Source organism: Grammomys surdaster, unplaced genomic scaffold (assembly GCF_004785775.1).
Source record: "Grammomys surdaster isolate TR1022 unplaced genomic scaffold, NIH_TR_1.0 125977, whole genome shotgun sequence".
Lineage (NCBI taxonomy): Eukaryota > Metazoa > Chordata > Mammalia > Rodentia > Muridae > Grammomys > Grammomys surdaster.
In genome coordinates this window covers 791,586-814,740 of record NW_021620793.1, presented here as the reverse complement: position 1 = coordinate 814,740, position 23,155 = coordinate 791,586, and the positions used below count along the sequence as shown (strand labels likewise).

General features: G+C 51.0%; 1 protein-coding gene across 1 annotated transcript in view; it reads left to right on the top strand.

The window, feature by feature from the left end:
- Nucleotides 1–23,155, top strand: part of Igsf21 (immunoglobin superfamily member 21) — a 219,745-nt gene that overhangs the window by 84,040 nt on the left and 112,550 nt on the right. The window contains exon 2 of the mRNA XM_028754042.1: nucleotides 9,567–9,679. Coding sequence (XP_028609875.1) covers nucleotides 9,567–9,679 — 113 coding nt within the window. The remainder of the gene's footprint in view (nucleotides 1–9,566; nucleotides 9,680–23,155) is intronic.

Below are 23,155 nucleotides of genomic sequence, written 5' to 3'. Positions count from 1 at the left end.
GTGAGTTGAGCACTCCCACAGGCTTCTGTATTGGATGTGAGTGCTCCTACAGGCACGTGTATTGGAAGTGAGCGCTCCACAGGCTCAGGTGTCTAAATACCTGGTCCCCACCTGGTGGTGTCATTTAGGAAGATTGTGGAAGGGAGGTAGACTTCCTGAATGTGACAATTTGAAAGAGAACGTCCTCTGTAGGTGTCTTTGGCCCCCTCCTTCTTTGATGACCCTGTCTAGAGAGATTCAGGAGGTGTGTCATCACCTTGAGATGACTTCTGAGAGTTTAAAGATTGACGCCAACTCCAACCTGCTCTTTCTGACTCATGCTTCCCTCCCAAAAATACCATATAAGAGCTCATGGACATGGAGGGTTCCAGAACGGAGGTGACAGGGAGAGCCAAGTGAACTGGAAGACACCTGACAAGGTGACATTCAGAGCATGGGAGACGGGATGGAGATACACATGGTGCAGGGACACCACGACAAACAAGGACTTGGAGACAGGAGGGACTTATGTTTTGGAGAAATAAGCAAGGGTCAAGGGTTAGAGAATGACAGGGGTGGGATTTTGTGTGCAATCATGTCAGCAGGAAGACTTCTCTAGAAAGAAGAAACAAGGCATTGGGCCAGGCGTGGAAGGCCACGTTACGCTGGGCGGTGGAGGAGTCATGGGCAAAGTCCCTCAGGTGGGGTCGTGCTGAGTGGACTCAGCGGTCAGTAGGGTTTCTTGTGAGTTGGGGTGAATAGGGATGGGGCACAGAACAAGTTGAGGGTGAGGAGAGTAAGTCAGAATGGTAGGTGGGGCAGGACTTGGGGTCCACTTGGAAGGAGGCTGCAGTACAGCAGTCATTGAGAGGTGACACCAGGGCCGGGGAGGGGATGATGGAGAGATCCAGTTGGATTCTGGATGTATTATCTGAAGCATCCAGGCCTTGCTGGCTCCTCAGACAAGAGGAAAGGGGTATACTAGGAAGAAGCAGGGTGCTTGAGGAACAGGGGAAGTACCCCATCAGTTAGGGGCTACACTTTGAAGGTGTAGAAGGCATCCAAGCCATGTGCCAGGCCATGTTGTATCTTCTATTGCCAGGGGTGGGCACAGAGAATGATTGCGTCTCTCTGGGCAAAGGCTCCTGGCATGGGCATGGAAGTGAGAGGGTGGAGCCAGGCGCTCGGTAGCCCGAGCTACCAGCAGAAGCTGGGCCATGGCGAGATAGAGGTCGCTGGGAGTTACAGGGTAGCATTCAGGAAACCATGGCAGCTCCATCTGTCACACTGGGTCTGCTGGCCTGTAGCTCCTCTCATGTGACCACCAGTGCTCCCTGACCCAAGCCTGTCATGCTGAAAGCTCTTCCTGGACCACTGCCAGTGAGTCCCACTGCCTGTCCCCTAGCTTCCGCTCTGCCTGCTGACCTATGGTCATGGTCATGTTGTATAGCGTTCTGTAGAACAGAGATTGAGAGGCAGCCATTCACAGTCCAGGGCTGGCTTTCTCCTTGAAAGGAGTCTTTGGCCTGCAGCCATGAGAGGCCCCTAGGTGCTTGGCTGGCACAGACCTGGCCCAGAAGGTACAATCAGAGGCAGGCTGAAAGACACTCGAGGGCACCAGAGATCTCGGCTTACAAGGGTAAGTTACTTCTGATGGTCCCTGACACCCTTGTCTCTGACTATGGGACAGTCATTGGGAAAGACAATTCATTTTGTCCTTGTGAGATCTCCAAGCATGAGTGACGGCAGACAGAAACAGGTCCACGGCTAGTTTGTGTTGTCATTTACCACAGGGTCTCATGTAGCCCAGGCTGGCCTTGAACTCACGACGCCCTTGAACTCCTGCCCCTCCTGCTTCCACCTCCTGTGTGTCAGGATTTCTAGTCAGGCACGCGCTACCATGCCTGACTAGAAAGTGAGCTTGCAGTAATTTACCTAGGGAGACAGTTTGCAGAAGTCTCTCCAAGTTTCTGCACGCAAAGCCTCTTATCCTCGGATATCATCTCGCTAAAACTTGGCTATGCTTCGATGGGCTCCCTGGCTGACTCAGCCCCTGTGGGGTGAGGCTGAAGCCAAGTCCGGTCACAGCCTTGAGCCTGGTGCTCCGAGAGTGACTCCATGATGCTTCCAGGCTTCCAAAGGGGAGGAGGCTTCAGTCCTCACCCCCTGAGGCAGACGTGTGTGGCCTAAATAGCCCTACGATTTGCTAAATCTATCTTACCCCGGTCTGCCTATGCACTGTCAGAGATACAGAAGACAGCCATGGTAGTGTCTGGTTAAGAATGGCTTAGTTAGGAGAGAGCCAGCTCTGTTCCCAGTCCTCCCCACCCGATACTGTGCTCAGCAGGACTCAGAAGCAAAGCTGACTGGCAGTGAAGTGGATGTCTGCCATCACAGAGTCCATCTGCCTCTGCTCTCTGAATAATTGGTGGATACACTTGTCAGACAAGTGATGAGAGTCATGCAGGAAGGAAAGTAGCCACGTGCTCCGGCCAGGCCTCTGCATCTGAACTGGTTCAGGCTGCCCTGGCATCTGAGGAGGAATTCTGCAGAGTACAAAGGCCCTAAAAATCCTAAAAATTTCATGGACGAGGAAACTTGAGGCCAGCTAGAATGTGCCTGAGGCCCCCAGAGCTGATCCAGCAGCAAGGGTAGGACCAGATACAGCTCCCCGCACCCTTCTCTCTGTCCTCAGTGCCCTAGACCGGTGGATGAGCCTGTGTCCCCACCCCACTTGCTCAGCTGCCTCTGAACCACCCACATGCAGCCAAGATCAGGGTTAGGGTTCCACAAGGCCCCTTAACACTGATCCCAGGGCATGGACCATATGAGCCCCACCATGCCTTCTTCTGTCATGTTGTTGTCAAGATGTTGTCCTCTGTCTTTCCTTCCTGGAACTGATGTAGAGGGAGAAGAGGCCAATGGCTAGAACGCTTGGTTTCACCTCACATGTGGCAGTAACTGGTCAGAGGGAGGTCCACATCTGTCTTTGCTGGTTTGAACTCAGTGGATCCGTGTCTGCCTCCCACAGGAAGAAACAGCCCCAAAGAAGTCCCACATCCTGTCCAGGTCTGTGGAGTAATAGGAAATGACGCTTGGCCCAGCCCTCCCCTAGGTCTTTCTTAGAAGCCTAGTCTAAGAGCCAGCTTCAAATGAAGATGCACTAGCCTTCAAAAAAAGCCACAAACTGAGGGTGGGCAGCCCCTGAGTCTTGGTGGGCCTTATTAAGACATGTGACTCTGCTTTTGGTAGTGGTAAAAAGTGGGAGAGAGATTAGCTTTAGAGAGTCAAGCAGATCTGGGTTTGAATCCCAGCCTGGCTGCTGCCATCTGCATACCATGGAACGGAGTGCTTCACGGCTCCGAAGAGCGAAGCCTGTGTTGACAGGGCCACGAGTAGTTAAGGGAGCTGGAAAATCGGCCTTCTTCATCATCCTGTTTCAGTGCTCTGGGGATAACCGGGAAGAGAGACAGATGAGAAGACAGTCACACTCTGACACGGTTTCATCGTAAGTGCCTACAAACGTACACAATGCTCCCCAGCTGGTACAAACAGTGAAAACCAAGGTTCTGGGCAAATTAGAAAGAGTTCTACGGAGGGGATTCATCTACTCGAGAGTGTGGAGTCCAGGACCCTCTGCACCCGGTGTGCCTGGACTCGGTGTGTGTGGACGGAGCAGGCACAGAACCAGGAGCCTGGGAAAAGAACCAATAAGCCACTGGCTCTTAGGAGTAGGCCAGGAGAGGGCAAGCCCTTTACCTTCTGTGTCTCCCTTGTCACAGCCTACTCCACTGAACCCTAGTTCCATACCAAGTTCCGCCCAAGACTTGTTCCAAGTTGTAGAATGTTGGGAAGAATTTCCTACTGTGTCCCAAGCCTGAAGTCCACCACATATCCCCAGAAGGCCTCTGTTCCTCTTGAGTCCTGTCTGGCATGTTCTCTCTACTTGGCTCATGTATTCCATAATTTCAGACTTCTCAGAGAAGCTTCCTGGGAATTCCTGCCCTGAAGGCCTTGCCTCCATTTTTCTCCCTGGCACTGCCCTGATAGATCCTTCCTCCTCACACCTCTCCCCATGTGCTGTATTCCTGATAATCAATGATGGCTTTGTCTGCTAAAGCATCAGCTCCACGATGGAGGGTAGTGTTACCGTCATCAGGATACCCTGTCTTAGCTTCTTGTCCTGCTGCTGTGTGTGTGATCAAATACCTCATTAACACAGGCCACTGCTCAAGGCATAGTCTATCAGAGTGGGGAAGTTGAGGCAGCAGGAGCTTGTAGCAGCTGGTCACATTGATCCCCCACCCCCAACCCATGAGAAGAGACCAATGCATGCACACAATGCTGGTGCTCGGCTTGCTTTCCCTACTCGTTCACAGGCCCAGACTCCCTGCCTAGGGAATGGTGCCACCCACAGTGGATGTGTCTTACCGCCTCAATCAACATAATCAAGATACCCTCCACAGACATGTACAGAGCACCATCTCCTGGGTGATTCCAGATTCTTTCAAGTAAACCATTAGTACCAACTGTCACAAACCACATGACCATCCTATTAAGGAGGGACAGGTATCATTTCCTTGAACAATCGTTTCTCAGAAGTAGGTAGGTGGCTGCAGAAATTGACTGCCCCTAAGTGAGAATCGGAAGCTACATCTCTAAGACTCCAAGGAGACTCACCCCTGAGAACCACGTACCAATGTGTCTGCCTACCTTGTACAGCACTTCTGCTGTCACAGCCCCACCTCGTACCCGTGTGTGTGTGGGGGGGAGGGGCTGGCCTGTCATACCCAGGGAACCCATTGCTCATGACATCATCTGCTGCCGTTGCTCACACTGTAGCCCCATCTCCACATCCGTAACCGAGCTTACTCCATCCCTACCCCCAACACCCTGATGTTGTAGCAGTGAACAGTGGTCCTCCACTGCCCTGACTGACTACCCCTGCTCCGTCAGCTCATTCATGCAAGAACAAAGACCTTTCCTCCTCCAGCCTCTGGTTGTGAGCCCATCACCTACCTGGCCTGGTGGTGCGCAGCTCCTGTCTACACTTTGAAAGTGAGGAAGCCGAGGAAGAGGGCGGGATGACCAAGCCGTGTCTGGTGGGATCAGTAGCTGGACGGCTGTGTAATTTCCTCAGTCACACACCCACTCCCTGGAATTCCAAAACAGAGGAGAAGAATGCAAGCTGCAGGTTCTGCTTGCACATGCTTTCATCCCCGCTGTCCCTGGAGAGAGGCCGTGACATGGTGGGGTGAGACTCGGCCTGGAGTGGAGAGAACCGGATGTGAGTCTCATGTCTGTTGTGTGACCCTGGCTGTTAATATATGTGTTGGCTAGTTTTATGTCAGCGAAAGCTAGTTATCTGAAAGAATGGAACTTCACTTGAGAAAATGTCTCCATAAGATCCTCCATGGGACATTTTCTTAATTAGTGATTGGTGGGGGAGGGCCTGGCCCATTGTGAGTGGAGCCATCCCTGGGCTGATGGCCCCTGGGTTCTATAAGAAAGCAGGCTGGGCAGCCCACAGGGAGCAAGCCAGTAAACAGCACCCTCCACGGCCTCTGCCTCAGCTCCTGCTTCCAGGTTCCATCCCTGTCTGAGTTCCTGCCCTGACTTCCTTCTATGATGAACAGTGGTGTGGAAGTGTGAGCCACATTAACCCTTTCCTCCCCAGCTTACTTTTGGTTGCTGTTCCCTCACAGTAATAGATGGAGCTAGTTAGGATTAAAGGGCTCTCGCTAACAGGCCCGGACATGGCAAGCGTGGAGCCCTTTCCCCCTTCCCTCTCCCTTGCTAAACTGTTAGATGACATTCCTAAAGTTAGCCCCAAGGTCTATTCCTTTACTTGGCCACTGACTCATTCCTGAGACTGATCACCAAGGTCCAGCTATCAAAACACCAAAGTCCAGCAATCAAAAATCAGAAATCAGCTACACTGGCTAACCTGTCCAGTCGGGACATACCAATGCACTCTTGCACAGATTTCCCCATTTTTCTCCGTAAAACTCCACTCTTGCGAAATACTTGCTATCTGCCTTTCTCGGATCCACAAGCGGTGCTCTCCACACCCCTTGTCCCTCCAGGTTAATAAATCTGCTTTGCACTGAGACCTTGGTGTCTGAGTGTGTTCCGTGGTGACTCCGAGAGCCCCATCCAACCCTACATGGACAATATAGCTCTCTGTAAGTGTTAGAGGTGACATCTCTTCTTGAGAACTGTATGTCGGACGCATGTGGCACATTTAATCAGTGCCTGGTTCACATCATGTCTACCATGTCATACAGGCTTGGCTTGCCCAGGAGCCTTCCAGTTTCTTCAGGTCCTTTTGGCTGATGGAGGTTTCCTTGTTGGTCACAATTTGGGACCTGGATCACAGAAGCCTCATCCAGATTCCCCGCTCTGTCTCATAGCTCCGCCTCTCCTCCCATCTCTATCCTATCCCGTGTGGCAAGCACACAATACTGCCTCTATTTCTCCTTTGTATTTTTCAGAGGACATGGTCACATATGTGCCACCCCATGTCTTTCTCAGGGCACACGGACAAATGAGCTGTAAGATTATTGGAAGACTGGCCTTGCCCTGGTATGGCGACTACTTTCTTAGACCTCATGGCCTCGGGGGCTCTCTGTGAACATGACTTCAGCTTACATTAGAGAGAACCCCGGAGTGAGCCCTTGTCTTCAGCCCCTGCTCTGGGGCTGTGGCCACACAGGTCCAATTCAATTCCCACTTCCACATTGATCTCTGAGGTCTACTCCTGTTTTTGCCTCTCGGAGTGTTGGACCCATTAAGCTACATGCAGGGGTCAGGCCCCTGGGGCTCGATCTGCTCAGCTTGCCTGCACAATTGAAATCCAGCCCATCCCGGCTGCTTTTCTCATTAAGATGATTGGACTGGATTGATCCAGTCAATCAATAGACGGACATCAGCAGTGGGAAGTCGATCAACTGAGCCTGGGTTGATCAGACCCAGAATGAAGTCCCTGCCAAGCTGGAGCAGGCATGTGGCCCTCTGGGATGGAGGTGGTAGAGGAATGAGCCGGAGGTTTCACTGGACTGCATGGCAGTGTGGACACAGAAGCATCCCCAAGGTGTGGCTACTGAGGTGCTTGTAGATGTCCAAGACTCCTTCCCGGCTGAGCACCCTTAAGTCAGCTCCCCTGTGACCTAGCATGGGATCTGCCCTCCCTAGAGTATCTGGGCATACAGAGGTGAGAATACTAGGTGCTAAAGAAGCCAGTGGTGGCATCTCAGGGCCTTCTTCCTAGGAGTTAGTAACTCTGAAATTGGAACAGACTATTGGGTGGACCAGATCCCAATGTGGTAGGCGGTGCTGTTTTGTGGGGAGGAAGTGGGGGGGGAACAGGGGGAGCAGGGGAGTCGGGGTGGGGGAGCGGTTGTGACACCTTTAGGAGACAGAGCCTGGCTGAAGGAAGCGGGTTGCAGGAAGGGGAGCCTTGAAGGTTACAGGCCTGCCCTACTTACGGCCGGAACTCTCTGCTTCCTGGTCAGTGGCTTGCAGCAAGCCACAGCTGTAAACCCACCTCAGTGGACTTCAGCTCCTAGCCATGAGAGACTGCGCCCTCTCAGAGCGTGATCCAGAATGAACCCATCCTCCCCCATGTTGCTCCTGCCAAGTGTTTTGTTACTGTAGCTAAAGTCATAACCAGTGCACCACCAGGTTTGTGTTGTTACTCTGAAGGGAGTGGAGCCAGTGTTGGGTCCCAGCCTTTCCCCCTTGGACTCAGAAGGTCCTACATTGTTATTGCTTATTTGTAAGAAGCAAAGGTTTCCCAGAAAGAAATCACACCTTCCCTAAAAGGTAGAGAGGGCGGGATGTTGTAGGATCAAAGCCTGATTCCAATCAAGTGTCTAACCCCCACTTGCTTCCTTTCCCCCTTCTGTGTCTGACCTAATGTCAAGTGGGTGTGGTGTGTTAGCTTAGCAGACCGTGAGCTTGCCCCTTCAGCATCCGAGGGCTGGGACAGAGGTCCCCCCTGTGCTGTAATCCGCATCTGATATCTCCATCAGTGTACTTCAAAAGTGCCTTGACTCGTGACTTTTCTTTATTCTGTTACTATAAAAACTTCATGAAACTGTTCTGTGTTGGAACATGGAATTCAGGGTAACCTAAATTGGTGGTCCCAGGTCGTGGTCACCTATATTTGCCTTCAGAATAAGTTATCTCTTATCCCATTTGAAGTGAGTGTTGGGGGTTTTTTATGTTAACCTTATTGTGTGTGTGTGTGTGTGTGTGTGTGTGTGTATGTATGTATGTGTGTGTATGTGTATCTGTATGTGTGCCTGTGTGTGTACAAGTATATATCTTATGGTGTCTATGTCTGTGTGTGTGTACATGTAAGTGAATGTGTGCATAGTTATCTGTGTGTATGTGTGTATGTATCTGTGTATGTGTACCTCTGTGTGTGTATGTGTGTTTATGTAGGTATCTGTGTGTGTATGTGTGTGTGTGTATCTGTGTGCTTGTGTATGTGTGTTTATGTAGGTATCTGTGTGTGTGTGTCTGTGTGCATGTATCTTTGTGTGTGTATGTGTGTATATGTATCTGTGTGCTTGTGTATGTGTGTATATGTGTGTGTGTGTACAGCTGTATATCCTATAGTGTGCATTGTGAAGGTCAGAGAACAGCTTTCAGGAGTCTATCTTTGAGTTGTGGGTTCTGAGAATTGAAACTCTGGTTGTCAAGCTTGCTCGATGAGTGTGTTTACCCACTGAACTGTCTCGCTGGCTCTCTGTGGGTCTTGTCGATGGACAGAAGCCTTACTGTTGGGGAAAATTCTTCCGTAAGGAGTTCTCGTGGTCTGGGATTGGTGGGAGCCAAGGAGCTGGCAGAAGGGAAAAGCCAGTGAGAGGGAGGGAGGATGAGATCGTCCTCTCATCATAGGCTGAGGAGTGAGTGGTGACCTCTGCACAGGAGGCCCGCCCCTGCTGTAGCCTTGGTCTCATTTCCGTATTGCAGGTGGTGGTCACTGTCCAGACTGGGGATTGTTAGACCCTCAGAGTCCCACTCAAAGAATGGAAGAATTCATATAAATAGCAAAATAAGAAGGAGTTTGAGTCACAAAAGTGAAAGTGCAGAGCTGAGAGCAGGGCTATGCTCCAGAGGAGGCTTACCCCTGCTCCTTTTGAGGGTTCAGGAAGAGAACGGAGCCGGGTGTTGGGTTGGGAGTGGTATTCTGTTTTTGATATACAGGCTTGGGCTATGAAAACCTTTATTCGTGGGAATGTCTTTCTCCCATAATGCACAGGATCTCAGTCATACACACGACCAATCATGCACAAGCATAAAATGGTACAGAGGGTATTTCCTTCAAAGTTCATTCTCTCATTGGTCACCTTGACTGCAAGTGTCTGAAACAAGTTCAGGCTGGATGAGGTCACTGACCTGAATTTCAGGATGTATTTGGTCAGCGAAAGGGAGTTGCTAAGGGTTGCTAGGAAGACGTAGCCTGCCTTCTGTGCCATTTGGAGCTTGATGCTGTACCTCAGTGTAGGTGGGGGTCCAGGTTGCTAAGCTACTTGCTATGCTTGCCTGTCTCATCTTCTGTCTCTTTCCCTCCACAGGCTACCTGACAGTGAACATTGAGCCCCTTCCCCCTGTGGTGGCTGGGGACGCAGTGACCCTGAAGTGCAACTTCAAGACAGACGGCCGCATGCGTGAGATCGTGTGGTACCGGGTAAGTGGCATATCTGTCTCTGTGCCCTAGGGCTATGGCAAAATCCATAGGCGTGGTTACATCCCTAGTCCTGGCTACCCCTAAGGTGCCCTCGAATCTCTCTCTTTCTCTGACATTTCCTGTACCTCTGATAATCCCAGGAATCTATCTGCTCCCCAGTAGAAGTTACTGAGATGTGCACGAGCCTTGGGAACAACATGCGGCTGAGAACAGTACTGATGTGGTCCTAAGCAGGATGCTCTGGCTATGCTTTGGGTGTGGGAGAGAGGACAGGATGGTTTTCTGTCTTTAGAACTGCCTTTCAGCTAGGTGTGGTGATGCACAGCTCAACACTCAGGAGGCTGAAGCAAGAGGTCTGCTGCTTTTAGGGCTAGCCTGGGCTACACAGTGAGAGTCTGTCTGAAACAACCACAAAGTGCAATGCATTTTAGAGATGTTTCACCATGTAAGTTTACTGCACAAAATCCAGTCTGGCACCTGACGCCTGGCCCCTGGCACCTGGCATCTGGCACCAGGCTCCAGATATTTAAGCCTGAGGAGGGAAGTGGCTCAAGACACATAGGTATCACCTGTCCAGGGCCCAGGTGCCAATGGTGACAGTAGGAAGAATGACTTTGGGTCTTGGGCACAAGAAGCCATTCCAGCCATGTTGAATGAATCTCTTTGCATCTGAATGGGATATCCCAGCCTGGTACCCTTTTGAGGAGCAGAAGTCTGACTCCAGGAAGGCAGGCTTGGAGGCTGGTCTCTGAGAACATGCCCAGGGATACCCACAGACAATTCTTCTCTTGGGATCTAATCCAAGGGCTGGTATCATTTTCTGCTAAAGGCCAAGACTGTAAACATGTTCCTTTCTGTTGACCAGAGGGAGTCAGGACTCTTCCACACTATTTGGGGACAATGTGTGGATGAGAGGACACGCCACATCCCCAAACACGCTGCGTGTGGAAACCACCAACCAGAATTCTGTGTAATTTTCTCTTGTCGTGAAAATCTCTTTTTTACTAACAGTTAAAAAAGTAAAATCCATGCTTTCTTTGTGGGCCATGTGGAAATAGAACGTGGGCAGAGGGGACTCCTGCCTCCTGGTTAAAGATTCCCGACGGAAAGCAGTCTGCAGGGGCGGGTGTGTGGCTCAGTAGGTAGAACACTTGCCTGGCATATGTGGAGCCCTCATTTTGGTCCCCAATGTTGTATAAAACCCGGTGCGTGCACATCTGTAATCCCAGCTCTATATGGTGGAGACAGGGAGATCAGAAGTTCAGGGGTATCCTTGGCTACTCTGCCTGGCACTCAGCCTCAGAGCCTGGAAACTTGGGGTGAAAGGAAGAGGGAACTCTGGGCACCACAATGCTCCACTCAGGCTGTTCTCTGTGCCCTCCTTCCAACAGGCACATGTCTTGCTCAGTACCTGTCTTGCCATCCATCTTGAATTTCTGGTCTTTGGTTTACCATTTGCTGATAAGTCTTGTGTTATTGTTGACTATGGCCGTGCTCTTTTTGACTCAAGCCTGTCCCCTGTCTCGGTGTCATAACCACTCCTGGTTGGAACCAGCTCTGGTGGCTTCCATACAGGTGTGAGCTGCATATTGGGACCCACAGTCCCCAGTCAAGGCCAGCAGGACGCTTGCCGTGAGTTGTGTTGTCTGTAGGGTCACAGGCTATGGGGGCTGTTTGGCTGTCACAAATTGTAAACATCAAGAGACTCAGACAAAATAACCGAGATTCTGGCTGATCCTGGGATCACATCCCACCCTCCCGTATCCCTGAGTGAACTCAGAGGAGAGAAAAAAGGTATCCACGGACTGGTAGGAACTGTTCTTGAGATTGAGAGTCAGGTAGAGTTAGAAATGGGGAGAGTCCAGGGGCCCCAAAGCCTTCCACAGTCCCCAGCAGTCATCATGACGGAGATGACAGTCCTTCTGAAGAGAGATAACACCAGGCCAGGCTGGGCCCATCCCAAAAGATGTCCCTGTGGCTTCCTAAACCAGAGGCATAGTCTGTCATGAGCTCTTAAGCAGGATGGAGGAGTCCATCTTCCTTCTGCCTAGCCCAGTCTACCCACCTCGCCCCCACCACACACACACACACACACACACACACACACACACACACACACACTGACTGCTTAAAGCATTGGTTACATCTCTGACAAGTGTCAGGCCCTCTGTATGGGGCTACGGTAGGCTACACTAATTTATTTTATTTCATTTCACATCCTTTGACTGAAGGCCTCTGGAGTGGGGGTATGCAGATGTATTCAAATTATATGCAAATTGATCAGTGGAGCCAAACGCCGGGCCCTTTTAATTCTGTAGCTGGACAGGGTGGTGGCTGGCTGTCTGGTTGCTCTCCTTGGGACCAGAAGAGTCCATGTGCTCTGTCTGTGTTGAGGAGGAAGAAGGCAGGGAGGGAAGGAAATTCCAGGAAAGAGGCTCCATGCTGCCAGCTTTCTTTCCCTCCGACTGCTACTGTTCTGGTCTCTCTCCCTTTTCCCTCAGAGCCAGCTGAAGAGAGAGAGATAAGAACTGACCTACACAGATACAGGCAGCAGGACCTGGAGCTGGGCGGAATTTCCAGAGGGCATGGGAGAGGCAGCCAGGAAAGCCCCAGCCTCCTTCACCATGGACATCCCCCCGTTACCAGCCGAACCCCTCAGCCTGCCTCACCGCCTCCCCTCCAGAAGTCTGGCCACAAACAGCAAACTGCCCAGTGCCTTTTGTTTCCAGGCCCCTGCTACTCCCCTCCTCCTCCCTTCCCCATCTCCTGAATGAGCTTATAGAGCCTGGCTTGGAAAGAGATGAATAGACCCCACAGGCCCAGCCAGGCCTAGGCCTCCAATCGCTTCAGAAGGGAAAAGCACAGGCATTGTTGCAGGCTGCCACTGCCCTACTCCCTCAGCCCAGTGGGCACAGATCGGCCCAATGCGTAGGTCAAATCGTGTACCTCTACTCTGCTCTAGAAAATTGTCCAAGCAGTAGCTCATCAGAGGTTTCATAAACCACAGAAGCCTGAATGAGTAGCTTGGTGGTAGAGCACTTGCCTAGCATGTGCAAGGTCCCGGGTTCGAATCCCAGCACCACAACACACACACTCACACACACACAAACACACACAGGGATTGGGAGAGAGATTGAGAGAGAGACTGAGAGGGAGACTGAGAGAAAGATTGAGAAAGAGATTGAGATGGGAATTGAGAGAGAGATTGAAAGAGAGATTGAGAAATTATGAGAGAGATTTTGAAAGAGAGATTGAGAGAGAGAGAGAGAGAGAGAGAGAGAGAGAGAGAGAGAGAGAGAGGTTGAGAGAGAGATTCCAAAGCATAGGTTGATCCTTTGAGGAGACTAGGGAGCCAATAATAGCACTGCCCTCTGGCTGGACTTCTGGGGATGCCTAGACAGAAGAAAGGTGATGGAGAAGTGGCCTGAACTTGGATACCTTGCCTGAGGCCTGGCTAATAGAGAAAGAACTCAGGCCAGTTTGGTGACATTGCCAAAAACTATTGGATAATCTTAAGAGAGCACAAGTGATCAGAGCATTCCCGCTTCCTCCTCCATGCCAATCTGTGCCACCCATGTGGCTGCCACTGGTCACACATGGCTGTTCTGATTTGAATTAAAGGGCAAGATGCTTTCCCCACTCACTCAGACGAGCCTTTTCCAGCACTCTCCACACAGAACTGGTGGCATCAGATTGCAACAGAACAGACATAGGACATTCCCATCTCTGTGAGGGTCTGTCGGAACCTAGATGCCTCTGACAGTCAGACCTCCTCCCCACCAGAGCCTCTAGAATATGGTATGCCTACCTGTCAGAGGGACGGGACGGCACTGGCTGTTCTCAGAGTCATTTCCTGGCACACTCACGCCACGGTGAGTTCCAGCAAAGTAAATTGTATTGATTTTGCAAGATATCACCATTACAGCATGCGTGTTTGTGGTGAGGGAGGGTGGGAAGAAGGAAGCTGTTATCCCTCTTAAAATATGTTTGAAAACATAGCACCAGGGGACTGGTCAGGCTTGGAGTCTTGGGTATTGTGGTCTCTGTTAAAGTCCTGTATGATCTAATGACGCCTTCCATCCGTCTCTTCTCCAAGGGACTTTTCCTCTATTGCAAGGGTTCATTGTCTAGACTGGAGTCCCCCGTCTCCACCTGCAAGCCCTGGCACATAATTCTTTTTTCTTTTCTCAGCAACCTAATAGGGTAGAGGTGCAGTTCCACACATGGCCAGCAGGGGAAGGCAAGCTGCTATTCCATCTACCTCAGGGCTCAAGGAAGAGCTCCAGACGAGAGTAACACACTGAACTTCACTTTGTCCCTCCTGTCCACTGGGGTCGTGTTCAGAAATGAGATGAATGACAACCTGAGTGGCTGACATTACTGTGACATTCCTGGGAGTTGAGGACAGGGTCAAGGGCTTCACACTTCAATTTCATGTTGTCGCCGTGAGGCAAATAATACTGTGAATTCTGCTTTTCAAGAGAGGTAACCAGGGCCATTTAAAATACTGGGTCTTGGGCCCTATTGCACCTCCCAACTTCTCTAGAAAATTCTAGACACACCTTCCTCTGGGCACCTCCAGCATAAAGAGATGTATCTCCTGTGATTCTGGGCAGCTACTACAGAGACACCTTGGTAGTGTTGGTTACAACAGCCAAGAGTGGGCTTTGGGGGAGGTGGATCTGTGGTAAAGAGGTTGCAGTGTAAGTGTGAGTATCTAAGTTCAAATCCCCAGAACCCAGTAAAGCCAGGTGTGGTAGCATGTGTCTGTAATCCCAGAGCTCCTGTGGGGAGATGGGAGACAGAAACAAGGGAATCCCCAGGAATCCTCAGATCCTTGCGGGCCAGCCAACTAGCCTGGGAGAAACAGCAGAAAGCCATAAAAAGACCCCATCTCAAACAAGATGAAGGCCAATTAAATTTAATCTATAAATTCATGTCCTCGCATCCATGCACATGAATGTGCACATGCACATATGTGTGTTCATACATGTGCATGCACACATACACACACACACATACACACACACATACACACACACACATACACACACACATACACACACACATACACAGACACACATACACACACACACATACACACACATACACATACACACACACACATACACACACACATACACACACACATACACATACACACACACACGCACATACACACACACATACACACACACACATACACACACACATACACACACACGCACCATCCATGCAGCCTCTCGTCTTGAATGTACATGGATCCACAGAGTCTGTCTGGGGAAATGCAGGTCTCTGCAGACTGTCTGTGGAACATGGGCACCAGGCACATTTCTTAATAGGAAATCCTGTCTAAACTCATTTAGTTGGGGGGTCACCTGCCCAGCAGGCAAAGCCAAAGGTCTGTTTATATCATAGAAATCCATTAAGCAACCACAGGGAATCATGGGAATTTAACCTTTCATGGCGGTTTTTATCATCACATCTTTGTTTTGTCTCCTTTCTGTACTATTTATTCCCAAGATCTGCTCCAAGCGCAGGTTACAAGGCTATGGAGAAAAAAAAGCCACAGAAGGAGATGGAGGGGAAGGAGACAGACTCCAGACTACAAGGCTCTGCTTTCTGCAGCCCTTTAAAGGGGAGATTTATTTATTTGTTACATGTATGTGTGTTCTATGTGAGTTTGTGTACACCACATACCTGTGGGGGCCCAAGGAGGCCAGAGGGGGTCACATGCTTCAAACCTGGAGTTACAGGCAGTTGTGAGCTACCTGATGTAGGTGCTGGAAATCAAACCCCATCCCTCCGCAAGAGCAGCAAGAGCTCTCAACTGCTGAGCCATCTCTCCATCTCTCCTGCACCTTTCTGTGTCTGCCATCTCTCCTCCTCACATGAGGATGCTGGCAGCTGGGGCTGGGTTTGCGTTGAAGTCCAAATGGTATTTCATGTTCCTCCATTTCCCTGGGAGGTCTGATGGAAACAGTGAGGGAAAGCAATGACCTTGGATGTGAATAAGACAGCGTAGAGAGAGAAAGGCCTGGTAACTGCGTGTCTACAGTAGGTTCTGGGGGCAGGACCTTGGTGGTGCATGCTTTGGAAACCCTGTGTGTTCTTGGGCATAGATGGGTGTACTTGGTACCAGACTCACCATGGCATCTATTCTGTACATGGTAGCCATTGTCCGACCCTGTTTCCTAGTGACCTAAGAAGTCCAAATAATATAACTTTAGAATGAGAACGGATGGTGTTTGGGGAGGATCACCTCCTCCGGGCTCAGTCAACAACACTATCTTTCATCCCTGGGTGGTGCTGCTGTGACCTCAAAGGTTCTAATTCCTGGAAGCAACCTCCCACAGGGAAGCCCATCTGTGGATCTCGGCTCTCCCTGAAGCAGGAAACCCTTTCAAATGGTCTCTGCTGCTACTACTACTTTCTTTGTATTCCCTCCATAGTGTTCTCTGCAGACAAATAGATGACAGTACCCATAGGACAGTGCCACAATCCAATGACATCTGCCACCTTCCCAAGTGGCAGGTGGACACCACAGTGCATGTCCCAAAGAATAAGCCTGAACCAATCCCAAGACCCTGGGTCTTAGAACCCAGTGAGGATGCTGCTTAACCTGGCTGTCCCTTGCCTTTTCCTGAACCATGCCTGACCTTGAGCTCCCAAGTCTCACAGATTACTGGAGTAGGAAGACAGTGAGGACGGCCCTTGCATGGGGCTCCTTCCTCCTGGTCCCTGATCTCACAGAGGGGGAGATACTCTGGAATGAGGGGTAGAGTGATCAGTCTTATCACACCAATCACATGGGAGGGGAGAGAAGGTGGCCAGGGAAGGCCTGGCAAGCAGAAATCAATAGTTGTCCCAGACATCATCTCTATGATCAGGTTAAACTCTCCAGACTGAAGCCCCAGGGCACCTACAATTTTAACCAGCTCCCCAACTGACTGTAGTGCCCTTTCCCTAGCAAATGGCCCTGTTTGGTGATTTTGGAAGAGGGGTCTAATCTGCTTATGTAATCCACATTCACTCACCATGTGTTACGGCACCAGGGTCAGGATGGATCTAGGCACTGAAGATGTGCCACAATGTGGAACCATAATCCCTCACTCATGCAGATCCCCTGGGGGATACTTTTACAAGTTACACCACCAAGAAGGACTCCAGGTGTCAAGGAGTTTGATGCAAATGGTTGAAATAGGCTCGTGGGCAGACAGGAATCTGTGGTCAGGAACAGACCTCTCTGGGAACCTGAGATCACTCAGGGAGCAAGGAATCTTCTTCCCCAGGAAAGGAGGCAAAGCCTTCCGAGTGAGTGAAGTGCCTAGGCTGTCAGAGAACAGGAAATAAGCTTGGATGACTGAAACAAAGGAATGCTAAGATGCTGGAGAGATGGACAGGGACTGTTCACGCTCAGCCGGTGCTCCAGGGAGTCAAGTCTCCAGGGGGTTTCTGAACACAAACACTGAAGGCTTTATCTTTTTACATTTGTATTTGTGTGTGTGTGTGTGTGTGGTGTGTGTGTGTGTGTGTGTGTGTGCACTCTACTGACTAAGTTATCTCCATAGACTGTGTTGTACGATTTGGGGGGGACCAAGAGACTGCAGCTCCCCAGTCTCCTTATTCCCCTATACAAAGCTCAGGACCTGCAGCATCATGTATCTGGGCGGGTGGGTGGTTTTCAGACGTGAAATGTGTAGCGTGGGTCACAGAAGTCTAAACTCGGGGTATCTGTGGGACCTGCCAGGCTGTGAAAGCCACACTTCACAAGCTTCCAAGGACCAAGGTGGGGAGAGATGGGTGCCATTATCAGCATGGGTAGGAAGAGCCACCATCAGAGGCGGATCAAACCAGACCCCCAGCTCCATCAGCCTGGGTTTGCACATGGCTGCTCCTGGTTGGGGGAGGGAGATAAGAAGGAAAGAGAACAGCTTAGTGTGGGCAGTTCATCACTGCCCTTTCTGGCACCAGAAGAAGAATTTTTGACCAGAAAGAAAAATCCTTCTGCTCTTGGGGATTAAGATCAAGTTCCCGATACCGGCAATGAGATCTTTCCCTGCCCCATACAGGCCTGATAAGAGCTCTTGGCCCCCAAGCTGTCAGGAGGGTGACCCAACAGCTGGCACAGACTCTCGAATATCAGGATGTCCTATTGGCCCACATGTGGACTCCACAAACAACGGGCTTTCTTATTGGATGACGACAGAAGTGGGCAACTTGGAGAATCCAGGGCCAACGGGGTGATGGCTGAGTTTGTCTGGTATTTGTCCTCATTTACCCAAAGTATACAAGACCAAAGAGCCAGGACCTGGCACAGAGCGCCCTGCTGTGTGGCCTTGAGCCAACCACCTCTCCTCTCTGAGCCTCAGGATCTTCCTGTAAAATGGAAGGTTAATCCCAGGCACAGAGTAGATACAATGTTGCTTCCTTCCCACCTTCCAGCCAGCCTTGACTTATTTTCTTTTCCCAGAGGATCCTGGGCTCAAAGGCTGCGCAGCCAGGGTGCTCCCTCAAGCTGAGGTGGGAGTCCCGGCCCGAGCTGCTGCAGGGCCTCTGAGCTGGTGGAGTACCGAGCTATATTAAGCCTGAAGTGTGATTTTCAATGTCTCTGCCTGACTCACGCCCTGCTGGGTTTAAATGACAAGGGGCTGACTTAACTTGTCAGAGAAGGATTAAAGGCAAGCTTCCACTCCGGCACACCAGAGAAATAAAACACCACAACAGAAATGAGGTGTTTCAGAAAGGGGCTCCATCCAACTCCATCCAGCTCTATCCAGCTCCATCCAGCTCCATCCAGCTTCATCCCTTCTCTGCCCCTGCTCCCCCTAGCCCTGCCTTTTCTCCTTGGGTGCTAAGCCCCACTGCCAGCATGTCTCCTTGCAGACAGCCATAGCCATGGGCTTTTCTAGAGCACATATCTGACCATACCACTGCTACCCTCTCTGCCCCCATACTTCACACAAGAGCTCTCCATCACTCTCAGGGTCAAGTTCAAGGTCACCTAACCCAGCTGCCAGGCCTTTCTGGCTTCAGTTTCACTGCTTGTGAGCACCCCCACGGTGGGTACACCACTCGATCGATCGTATGGTTCATCCTCAGCTGTGCCAACGTTCCTCACCTCCTTCCTGTGCTGCATCTGCTGCCACAGGGCCCTTCCCTCCCTCCGTCTGGCAAACGCTGATGTTCCCTCAGGACTCAGCTTCAGGGTCACCCCCAGGGGCTGATGCCCAGAACTCTTCTTTCCATCCTCGTCCTCATCCTGCTACCTCGGGCTTGTTGGAGTTAGACCCTCATGTGCAGAGCCCCGTATATGTCTAGACACAGGCTTCAGACCTCCCTGGCTGTCCCTAAGAAGACAAGTGTCCTCTGACTAAAAACTCAGAGAAAGGAGGAGGTTGGCCCGAGGCCGCAGGGAGTTCAGCCCAGGATCCTGTCTCTTTTCTCTTGCACACATGGGGGAAGATGGGCTGAGCTGTCACCTGTGCTTAGGGCCTGGCTGTCTTTGCTCTTCCACCACCTTTTGGGGCGGGGCTTGGACTCGGGGAAATGACTCATTCAAAACACGCCCTTCTGATTGGTTGGGGTTATACCCTGCATCTTCTCACCTGAGGTCTAGTGTGGTCCTGAGCACATGGCTTAGGGTGGGAGGGAAGAAATGGCATCAGACAACTTCTTCAATCATTCTCTGCCTTTGAGAGCCAGGGTCTCTCATCAAGTCTTGAGGTCGGTGATGCAGCTACACTGGCTGCCACTGAGCTCCAGGGATCCTCCTGTCTCCATCTCTCCAGAGCTGAGAAGAAAGAAGAAAGGAGGGAGGGAGGGAGACAGTGAGGAGATTTCTGGGGAAATGTAAAAGTTAAGTTTCAGTTGATCAAGCAAAGAATTTTATCACAGTGTGAGCTTTCCAACCACCGCAGATGGGGTATCTTGGGATGGGTGGGTTCCCTACTTGAAGGTGTCTAAGCACCTGTCAGAGCGGCTGCCCGCCAGCACAGCAGTAAGGAAGGCTCCCAGCCAGCTGAGCGCCAAATGAGTGACTCTCTGTGGTTCTGATCTGGACTCTCCCAGGCTGCACTACCCTGCAGTGCCATCGTGGTAGGGACAGAAGGTCTGACTCCTGCCTCGCTGATGGTAACCGGGTAGTGTTCTGCAGAAAGCTGGTGTTTGGATGACTTTTGCGTGCTCCAGGAACCAAAATCACTTGGCTAGAAGTATTCAGAAAGGTAACCTCTGAGTGGACATCTGTGGGTGAGGCCAGCCATGCCTGGGAACTGAGAAGAGAGGACACAGGAAGGAATTTTAACTGAAGAGGGCTTGCACACTGTGGCCCGAATAAAGCTTATCTCTGTCCGTGGTACTCACTCCAAGCGTAGCTAGAGCCATCCACAGGTCTGAGGACAAAGGCCATTCCTTGTGATCCTCTAGAGAACTATGATACCCAATCGCAGCCTGCATACCCCTCTTCCTCCCCACGAGCTCTTTCTTCCATGGATCCAGAAGCTGGGGTTATCCAGAGGCCTCCTGGAGCTCTCGGAGAAAGAGCAAGGACCACAGCTCAGGAAACTTAAGCCAGGAAGGGTGAAGCACCTTGCCCAGGCTGTGAGGCTAGAGAATGACTGAGTAGTCTCTAAGACTGAGTCTTTTCTGCTGGGAGCTCCCAGAGGCCAGATCTACGTTGGGCCTCTAGGAAGGGCTGAGCCCTTTGGAGTAGAGGGTTGACAAGACAGGGCTCAAACCCTGTCCCCCATAGTTAGCATGAATGCTAACCACAGTGCTGGTCAGCTGCAATGCTGGGTGTTTGACTAGCCACCTCTGAATACTCAAGAGCTGAGGACAATGAGGCTCAGAGAAGTAAACTAACTAGCCACAGGTCTCCCGTCCAGAGAGGTCCAGGGAGATTTGAACACCAGGCAGTCTGGTCATCTTGGTGCAGGTTCCCAAGGTTTCTGGGCCATCCACTTCCATGTTAAAAGACAGGAGGAGCACAAGAGAAGAGGAGCAGACCGGGCTAGAGGCTTCAGGATGCTGTCATCATTGCCTGGCTAGAGCCACCTGTCTGCAGAGGCACAGACCCATGAAGACATTGTCAACACCAAGCAAGGATGTGTGGGAGACATGGCACGGTTCACCTAGCCTGAGATGACCACTCCGGGCAGAGAGGCAGTAGCAATGTCCCCCTCCACTCCCCATCCTTACAGAATCCTCTAAGCTGGATGCTTCTTTAGACAATGCTGCACGCAATTGTCCAGAGTTGACTCCTCACGGAGGCAAGACACACAGAGAGAGACCTCAGCCACCCTAGGGATGGAGGCAGGAGCCTGGGTCAACCATGCCTGCTTGGGAGATAATTCAGCAGCTGATCCTGTGTTGTTGCCGCTGCTGTTGCTGCTGCTGTTGTTGTTGTTGTTATTCTTTTGCAAGGTGGCAGAGTGACTCCGACGAGCGTAAACATGTATTGTGAAGCGGTGGTTCTTGGGGGATATGCTTTAACGGCTATAATAATCATCTTAATTGGCACATTAATTATATGAGAGCAGGTGCTTCCAAAATAATTGCGGATGTTGCAAAGCTGTTTATTTCCTTAAGCGGCTCACACGGTCCCCTTTAACCCTTGAATAGCAGACTACTCAAGGTACAACCTGGAGAGGAGGGAAGCCCATCTCATCTGTCAGTTCAGAACCAGGGTGACCCACCCCCCAGATACTCACATCACCCCTTCACCGTCCTGTTGGATAAGAAGCATCACCAGAAAGCTGGGGTTTTCACACGATGGTCTTGTCCCAGCATGCACTCTGCTGGGATAGATAATGGAGTCTTGGTGATAGAGAGGAATCCTCTAGCCTAGAGCCAGGACTGAGGGAAGAGAGGTGCAAAGGGCCTGAGGGCAGCTCATCTCAGCCCCATCAGGTGCTCGGTGAAGGTCTGAGAGGGAAGGGAGGAGAAGTCTTGTGGGTCATGGGGACCTGTCTAGAATACATTATGTTCACCTACCATGCTGTTGAGTTTGGACAAAATCCACGAGGAGTGATTCAAGATCTTTAAGAGCAGCAGGCGTGCTGTCATCTAATTTTATAAAGTTGCTGTCCTTGCACAGAGATAATTGACAAGTGTCTCCCGCTTGGCACGGCCATCACAAAGCTCTGCTCTGCGTCCCCGCTCTGCCCACCCATTCCCCTCTTTCCTCATCATAGCAAATGACATCACCGCCCACAGATTTCTTTAGCCAGAACTCTAAGATCTTTCCCGTCTTCTGGGTCCCCTGCCACTAATCATTCAAATCTCCTCCGGTTAGTCAACTCTCAACACCTGCCGTGAGTCCATCTCTCACGGAAGCGTTGGTCACCACTTGGAGTGGGCCACCGGTTCACTGCAACTTTGTTTCCTTGCTCAGCCTCCCCGCCCCCATCCCTGAGCAACCAGGGTGTCTTTGAGCATCTGAGTAAGGACAGCGCCATCCTCTGGATCCACTTGGTACTGCAGAATAAAACAAGAGGCCCACATGGGGGATCCTCGCATTACGCCAAAGCCCAGGAAGAAGGTGATGGAAGACGGGTGCTTGAGGATTGCAGGGTACGGCTTTCAGCTTCACAGAAGGAAGCCCTGTGACTGAGGCAGGCTGATCTGGAAAGAGAGAGCCTCAGAGCCTACCTTTGTCAGCAACAATCCCCAGCTCCTTCCAGACTGCCCACCAGTCCCACTGACCCATCCCTGGCCCCCACAAGCAACCACGGAAGCCCACGGTGCCCCCCTCACAGCACACCGACCCTGGGGAGGGAAGGAAACTGCTGATGTATGCAGGCCAGCCATTTAGGCAGACTTTGTACTGACACGCCTCAGTTCTAGTAGGCTCTTTCAACTTTCTGAATTATTATGTAGCTACATCACCTGCAAATAGCAACGACCTTCCTCTTCCTAAGGCATGGAGAGGCATCGCCTCTTAAGTCATCAACATTCCAATCCTGCAGCCAGGCTACTCGGACTCCAATTCAACCTCTTCTTAGACTCTCTGTGACTCAGGCACAGTGGTCTGGAGAGATGGTTCAGTAGTCAAGAGTGCTTGCTGCTCCTACAGGGGACCTGAGTCCATGTCCCACGGTTACTTGGAACTCCAGCACTGAGGGGTTATAGTACCCTCTTCCGGCCTCCGAGGATATCAGCACTCACATGACATACACACATAAACAAGCAAACAAGCAGATGGTTAAGTAAGTAAATGACTACTTAAATCTTACTATTTAAGGTGGTTTGATAATGCCTGCCACAGGCTCACATAGTTGAATGCTTGGTCCCCAGTTGGTATAACTGTTTGGGAAGGACTAGGAGGTGTGGCCTAGTTGGTGGAACTGTTTGGAAAGGATTAGGAGGTGTGGCCTAGTTGGTGGAACTGTTTGGGAAGGATTAGGAGGTGTGGCCTAGTTGGTGGAACTGTTTGGGAAGGATTAGGAGGTGTGGCCTAGCTGGTGGAATTGTTTG